General features: G+C 43.1%; 1 protein-coding gene across 2 annotated transcripts in view; it reads right to left on the minus strand.

Annotated features, from left to right (window-relative positions):
- myo10 (myosin X) overlaps positions 1–5,202 on the minus strand; it is a gene marked incomplete at its 5' end in the record, with an annotated part of 97,231 nt that extends 92,029 nt beyond the window's left edge. For both annotated transcript variants that reach the window (XM_079220681.1, XM_079220682.1), the window contains one exon: positions 5,182–5,202. In XM_079220681.1, coding sequence (XP_079076807.1) covers positions 5,182–5,202 — 21 coding nt within the window. The remainder of the gene's footprint in view (positions 1–5,181) is intronic.
- Positions 5,203–8,361: the final 3,159 nt, after the last annotated feature.

The following is an 8,361-nucleotide window of genomic DNA, read 5'->3' on the forward strand; positions in this document are numbered from 1 at the left end:
TTTACATGACTTTTACACTTGGGATTTCATTTTTTTCCAGGATTTTTCCAGGCCTGGAAATAACAATTTAAACTTTTACAGATTTGCCGTGACTGTAAGAAGCCTGACAATAAGCACGACGTGACGCGGAGAAAGAGGCGGAGCTTTGTTTTAGGGTTTGGAACCAGCCGCTGACGTTGCGTTCACGTACGACGGTCATTCTAGTTAACGTAGTTAAGCAGTAGTTCAGCAGTTAAAGTTAGGTGCGAGAAAACCGTTAACGGGGGATCGGGCAGATAATAAACTATTTTAACGCTTTGCCGGAGCAACATGTGTCGTCATGCGAGTTTCATGCACAACGTGGGAAAATATGATTTTATTGGCTTTTTCAAAATTAAGCCTTTTAGGCATCGAGCATTAAAAAAAACATATGCATATTTAGCTCCAGTGTTTCCGGAGCCTGACTGATCTCAGGCCTGCGGTTCCTCTTGTGTTCCATCTGTGCTGCTGCATTTATTTACCTTGACTAACACCTTAAACCCACACCTGAGACCAGCGCTCTCTCTGATTGGTGGACAGGTGAGGCCTGTACCTCGCACCCGCCCAGCAGTTCAAATAAAAACAAACCGTCTGACTTCACTGTGTCAACACACACACACACACACTAACTGATCCCATGCTGCCCGCTCATTGGATATGACAACCCTGGATATCGGCCAATCAGAGGCCCCCACAGGATCCTTCTGCAGCCTCCAGGGCGACAGTCTGCTCAACCTGAACCAAACCTGCCTCGTCCTGCCTCCCCCAACTGCAGTGTTTCAAGATGCAATTCAGGAGGTTTTTCCACTCTTCATTGGTAACATGCAGAACCACTGATGCTTCTTAAAGGGCGGCCGTGACACAACTCGGTAACAATATGTGCCAATGTTCAATATAAAGAGGTGGAAGTGGCATTGAGACGGCATTCAGAGCTGAACTGAACTGAAGCGGATCGATGGCATTTCTTCAGCACGTATGTTATGTGGCGACCCGACTTTCCAACAGTCTCACGGCAGCTTGTGAAATAGTCACGGAATGCAACCTCTTGGTTTCATGTATGGGGAGACGGAGTGTGTGTTTCTTTACGCTTGAGACCGACTTTACGTTCAAAACAGAAGTTAGCTTGAGGCAACAACACCAACAGTTAGCTTGAGGCAACACCACCAACAGTTAGCTTGAGGCAACAACACCAACAGTTAGCTTGAGGCAACAACACCAACAGTTAGCTTGAGGCAACAACACCAACAGTTAGCTTGAGGCAACAACACCAACAGTTAGCTTGAGGCAACAACACCAACAGTTAGCTTGAGGCAACAACACCAACAGTTAGCTTGAGGCAACAACACCAACAGTTAGCTTGAGGCAACAACACCAACAGTTAGCTTGAGGCAACAACACCAACAGTTAGCTTGAGGCAACAACACCAACAGTTAGCTTGAGGCAACAACACCAACAGTTAGCTTGAGGCAACAACACCAACAGTTAGCTTGAGGCAACAACACCAACAGTTAGCTTGAGGCAACAACACCAACAGTTAGGTTGAGGCAACAACACCAACAGTTAGGTTGAGGCAACAACACCAACAGTTAGGTTGAGGCAACAACACCAACAGTTAGGTTGAGGCAACAACACCAACAGTTAGGTTGAGGCAACAACACCAACAGTTAGGTTGAGGCAACAACACCAACAGTTAGGTTGAGGCAACAACACCAACAGTTAGCTTGAGGCAACAACACCAACAGTTAGCTTGAGGCAACAACACCAACAGTTAGCTTGAGGCAACAACACCAACAGTTAGCTTGAGGCAACAACACCAACAGTTAGCTTGAGGCAACAACACCAACAGTTAGCTTGAGGCAACAACACCAACAGTTAGCTTGAGGCAACAACACCAACAGTTAGCTTGAGGCAACAACACCAACAGTTAGCTTGAGGCAACAACACCAACAGTTAGGTTGAGGCAACAACACCAACAGCTAGCTTTAGGCAACAACACCAACAGTTAGCTTGAGGCAACAACACCAACAGTTAGGTTTAGACAACAAAACAATGAAGAGTGAAGTTTAGGAAAACCGCCTCGAACAGTTTGGGAAACCACCACCATAAAACCACAACGAGGTGTCAAACACTCCTCCCGCCCACCAATAGTCATCTTTTTGGATGTTATAAACTACTTCACTTGTTCTGACTGTTGCTTCGTGACGTGGATACAATGAATTTGTGTCTCCACCATTAATAAAGATGTTATTAACTTTCCATTGGCATTATTTTTTACATGAAGAAAAAAAAACAGACCATTCCCTGAACAAGGAAGCAATAGATGGCATTTCGTGACGCCTTCACAAAATGCCGTGAAACTCGGCTGAACTCTCAGCAGCTTCAATCTGAAACCCTCCACACGTTGAATGAGGTCTTGTCTCTAAGTCGGGCAACTTTTCCTCTGAACTGAAACCAGGACATCGAGGGATCAAGATTGAACGGGAAAAAACGATTCATGTCGCTCAGAAAGTGACCAGGCGGTCTCTCCATAGTTGTGACTGTTCTGGCTGCAGCCCGGTATTGAGAGAGAAGGAACACCAAGACGTACCCATCATGCTTTGTGGGTCTGAGTTTGCACATGTGATGAGAAGTGTTTTTTACCGAGGGAGTAAACCAGTAATCTGCTCCTTCGTCTTAACCGTCTCCGGCAGAAATATGAAACACTCCGGTTTCCTTTCCCCGGCTCAGATTCCTCTGCGCTCAAACCTCCGGCTGGAAGCTGGTTTGCCTCCTTGTCAAATGCCCTTTTCCCTTAAAGACTGGGCCCTTTGTTTCTGCCGCGATCAGCCGGCAGATATAAAAACAGCCAGGCCGATATTTGAGACTATTGTGCAGAGAGAGAGAGAGAGAGAGAGAGAGAGAGAGAGAGAGAGAGAGAGAGAGAGAGAGAGAGAGAGAGAGAGAGAGAAGCCTTAAACCTGGGAGTGTTTGTTTTACTCGGCCTGAACTCTCTCACCAGCACCCGGTGAGCTCATGAGTCTTGTGACCTTTGGCCCCTCTCATAGCGCAGAAAGAAAGAAAAAAAACCTGGCTAGATTATTACTTTTTTAAATGCAACCAATGAGAACACAGGAAATCTTTCAACCAGGAAGCAGGTTTTTCCTTCTTCTTCTGATTCAACCGTTACACCTGCGGAGAAGATCTGACTTCCTGTCCAGCTCCAGGTGACACGAGGGGAAAGAAATGTGAGCGAATTAAGGGAATCCTTTTTGGTATTACAAGTTTTCTGAAAAAAAAAGTGATATGCATAGAGGAATTATCTTCAAAAAAAAGTGTGCAATGTTTGCATTCATTTCCACTAATCATGTCATAGAAGCAACACATCTCAAAACATAGCATTAAAAACAATATTGTTGCAACCGAAAGGTTTGAGTCCCCAGATTTAAAAAAAAAAAAGTGGAAAAACCACCGACTCAGGAGCGGTGAGTCAGGTGTAGCTGTCGCTCCAGAGGCGTGGGCGCGATGACGCAAACACACCTGTTGACTTGTCAGACCCACGCAGCATTTCATAACTCATAACTATTTAATAAATCTGTAACAAGCTGGTGGAGGATATGAGACTACAGGATGTTTCCTGGGAGATCCAATTATGATGATTTTAGTAGTTTTTTTGTTAATAAGAAGAAGTCAAACTACGAATCACAGCTTGCTTTTTTTTTTTAAAGATATCAACTTTAATAAAACAGCATAAAACATCAGAAACCAGTGAAGCGTGTTGTATATAATCTTTCCTCCACTGTGGCCTGTATGAACTGAAAATAAAATGGTGGTAAGAATGAGATAAATACAATTGTTATAGTTCAATATGGAGGATGATGATTTATGTCCGTGTTTATCTGTCCTTGTCTGATTGTACGTATAGTTGGTTGTTATGTATTATTTAATATTTATTTTACTTATTTGTTGTTGTCTAGTAATGTGAGGTAATGTGTAACTTGTAAAAACTTAAAATAAAATGATTGAAAGAATGAAAGAAAGAAACCAGTGAAAATGCTCAGCGTTAGCTTAGCATTAGCTTCAGGGAGATAAACACATGTCCTCCAGCAGAGGAGACATAGATGCAGCGCGTTTGTTTCTGCCTTTAATGGATCAAACAGAAGAACAGAGAAACTCAAACACAGCAAGCTGTCCTTCATTGCTCAATAAGAGAGACCTGACTGCTAGTCACAACTTTGCTTTTCTCTTGTTTTCTTGGAGGAAACTGGAAAAGAGGTGCGGAAATACCACAGACCCACTGGGAACAGATCCAGCCTCCAGTCTGACCAGCACGGCCCTCGAGAGTGTGTGTGTGTGTGTGTGTGTGTGTGTGTGTGTGTGTGTGTGTGTGTGTGTGTGTGTGTGTGTGTTGAGTTCAGGGCTCATTTAAAGCACTTTATGACACCTTTGCTCCCATAAACCAGTATGATACCAGTAAGATATTCATATTCAGGAAGTCATAGTGGTGAGTTCACGTTGGCCACATGTCCATATTCTAGTATCTCAGTCGTGTCCTCATATTAATAAACATACTAGGAGTAAAGGTGAAAGGAAGTGAAGCGGCAGAGAGTTTATTATGAGGAGTAAAGTAAAAGGATGTGAAGCAGCAGAGAGTTTATTATGAGGAGTAAAGTAAAAGGATGTGAAGCAGCAGAGAGTTTATTATGAGTAAAAGTGAAAGGACATGAAGCGCAGAGAGTTTATTATGAGTAAAAGTGAAAGGACATGAAGCGGCAGAGAGTTTATTATGAGTAAAAGTAAACGGATGTGAAGCATCAGAGAGTTTATTATGAGGAGTAAAAGGATGTGAAGCGTCAGAGAGTTTATTATGAGGAGTAAAAGGATGTGAAGCATCAGAGAGTTTATTATGAGGAGTAAAGTAAAAGGATGTGAAGCGTCAGAGAGTTTATTATGAGGATTAAAGTAAAATGACGTGAAGCGACAGAGAGTTTATTACGAGTAAAGTAAAAGGACATGAAGAGGCTGAGAGTTTATTATGAGTAAGAGTAAAAGGATGTGAAGCAGCAGAGAGTTTATTATGAGTAAAAGTAAAAGGATGTGAAGCAGCAGAGAGTTTATTATGAGTAAAAGTAAAAGGACGTGAAGCGGCAGAGGGTCTGACGCGCTGCGGGGAGAGAGCGCTCTTACCTCGGTGAAGAAGTTGTCCATGGCCCTGGTAGTTTTAATCCTTTACTTGTCCGCTCAGTCACGCTCGTGTGTCGCTAGCGGGAGTCCGGCGCACGGAGGACAGGGACCCGGGTCCTGCGGGCTCAGTGGTCCATGCTGACCCTCCAGAGCGCCGGGGCGGGATGGAGCACCGCGGTTCCGTCAGCGTGGAGCTCCAGCAGCGGCTGCACTCTTTGTTTCATGGGCTGGCTGCTCCGGCAGAGGAGGAAGAAGAAGAAAAGAAAAGAGACACTTTGGGGGTCTTCTCCTCCAGGAGCCCGGCCTCCTGATCCCGGTCCCCCTTCGCTAGTCCTCGGGTCGGTGGTCCGCTTGTTGGGCAACACGCGAACGCGCAACGGGAGAGAGCGAACCGAGAGGGAGGCTCAAACTTTGGAGACACTCAGTCAGCCAGCAGCCCGGTGCGCAGGGAGCACGAGGCTCCTCCCACTCCTCCTCCTCTTCCTCCTCCTCCTCCTCCTCCCGTCCCTCGCGCTCCTCCTGCCGTCCAACCGTGGAGCGTATAGAGTTAATAGATAGATGTTACAACTTTAACATCTAACAGCTACTTTGTTTGTGTGGCTACATTTACACTTAATATACACTTGACATACATGCTTTTCATTTTTTTTCTTTTTTCATTTTTTCAAGTGTATACTTCCACAACTCATTTCCCCTTGGATGAATAAAGTTGATATCTATCTACATATTTGCACTGTTTTTTTTTGTTAGTTGATGAATTTAATACTATTATTGTTGTATATATATATATATATATATATATATATATATATATATATATATATATATATATATATATATATATATATATATATATATATATATATATATATATATATGTAGTGCATTGCTTACCTGTAGGTATAAATGCTGCTGTAGCGGAAACAAAAAGTATTGTACCATCTTTCAGATATCAGGAAAGAAATAAGCGGTTTGGTTTTTGCGTGGCAATTCTTCCGTTTTAAATATGCAAATGATGCATTATTAAATATGTAGATTGTTTTTCATACATTTCAAGAACATTGAAAGTTTGATTTTGTTGACATATTAGAGTGAAGGGTTTTCATAGAAGGACTTTATGTCTCTCCATGAACCAGAAAATACTGTCAGCAGACATAACAATGCATATATTTCCTCCATGTTTTTATTAATACATGTGTATAAATGAGGTTATGAATGTGTTGTGAACAAACCTCTTTAAAGAGATGTTTAGTTACATTAAACACATTCTGAAGTCTCTACAGGTGGGGTGATGGACATCACCATGAAACTTCACCACTTAAAATGACCATTACTTAAAATAAATGTATTTTGAATGTTTTCTTTCCACTAGTCAGAAAGAAGTCGTGACCTTCAGTGAAAAGACGTTAATGTGCTAAAAAAAAACTGGCTGCTGGGTTTTCCTTCCATTTGTCACGTGTTAAATATTTGCATCTTTTCAAAACTTCAGTGACACAATACTCATATCAAACAGAAGTATCTACACAATACTGACGATGGAGGTTTCATTTTGAAGCTGCGATGTTCAGAGCGGTCTTAATGAGCGACAGAGTTCATGTTTAACATTCCAGCTGTAAGTTCACAACACACACTCTTCACGTCTAATCCAAACACAGGAGTGTGTGTCTGGTTTTCCCCTTGACTTACCAGCACACAGAATGACCCCTGACCCCGGCTCATTTGGGCCCAGGGGCCACGCCAGACATGCTTCCTGTCAGTATGCGATGCGGTTCTCTCCCCTGACCACCAGGGGGCGACTCCTCTGGTTGTATAGAAGTCTATGCTTCATGTGTTAAAGCTGCATTCTCTCTCCTGACCACCAGGGGGTGACTCCTCTGGTTGTATAGAAGTCTATGCTTCATGTGTTAAAGCTGCATTCTCTCTCCTGACCACCAGGGGGTGACTCCTCTGGTTGTATAAAAGTCTATGCTTCATGTGTTAAAGCTGCATTCTCTCTCCTGACCACCAGGGGGCGACTCCTCTGGTTGTATAGAAGTCTATGCTTCATGTGTTAAAGCTGCATTCTCTCTCCTGACCACCAGGGGGCGACTATACAGAGACGTAAACGGCGTCTCTACGTCACTCCTCTTCAGTCCATATATGGTCACTTCCTGTTCACTGGTTGCAATTCCTTTCAAAGTAAGAGCGTTAGCCGCCTCTGAGATTCCAGTGCTCAGGAGATGCAGGAGGCCTCTGAGGTGCTTCAGACGATAAACACAGTTTCATCTGTGAAGCTTTTGTAGCCGGTCGGCCTGGTTTCCACCACGAGGCGACCCTGTGACTATCAGCCGCTCCACTCTGACTGTGAATAATAAATGTGGCGGTGGAGACTGAGGAGACGGGTGTCTGAAGCATGGGTTCTAACGGAAAGGCTGCAGAGTGACTGTAGATCCAGCTCAGATGTTTCGGTCAGCTGAAGACCATGTCATCTGGTTGAAAGCCAGTGGCGGCCGGCCAATAGAGGGCCATAGGGCCTGGCCCCACCTTGAGCCACACAAAAAATAAGAAATCTATAACATTATAATAATAATAAATCAAACAAATTGTCAATATTTGTGTTTTTTTCATATGGAATATACCCGGTAATATTTGTAAAATATGATATCTGCGCAAAATATATGCTTTTCCTGACGAGAACCTGTGGGCCGAATGGTTTTGGCCAAAGAGAGGCGGGTCTAAGAAGCAGTTTAGCCAATTACTGATTAAAGATATAAATGAGTGACCACCTTTCTGTACATATTGCCACCTTATGTATAGTGTCTTTATATTTCCTATGTTTTTCTTTCTTATTATAGTGTGTTTTTATTTCCTGAACTGTTGACTCAAGAGAGCCCTGCACAATAATTCCAATGTGTCTGGACTGTTTGTCTTTGCACAAATGGCAAATAAAAAACCTTGAACCTTGAAGGTAGTTTGGTTTGCCTTCGTTGATTCTCAAATCTTAAAATATATATATATATATATATATATATATATATATATGCTCGATGATTCTTTGCCAGCATCTCTTCCAAAACTTCAAAACTGGCCAACAATAGGATGAGGAAGACAAACACTTCCTGCAGCCGCCTCCAGAAGATGTGAGATAACGGAGCCGGGACTTTTGGTTTCTGCTGTTTTTTGGGGCCAAAACCGACATCCGCC

Source organism: Taurulus bubalis, assembly GCF_910589615.1.
Source record: "Taurulus bubalis genome assembly, chromosome: 1".
Taxonomy (NCBI): Eukaryota; Metazoa; Chordata; class Actinopteri; order Perciformes; family Cottidae; genus Taurulus; species Taurulus bubalis.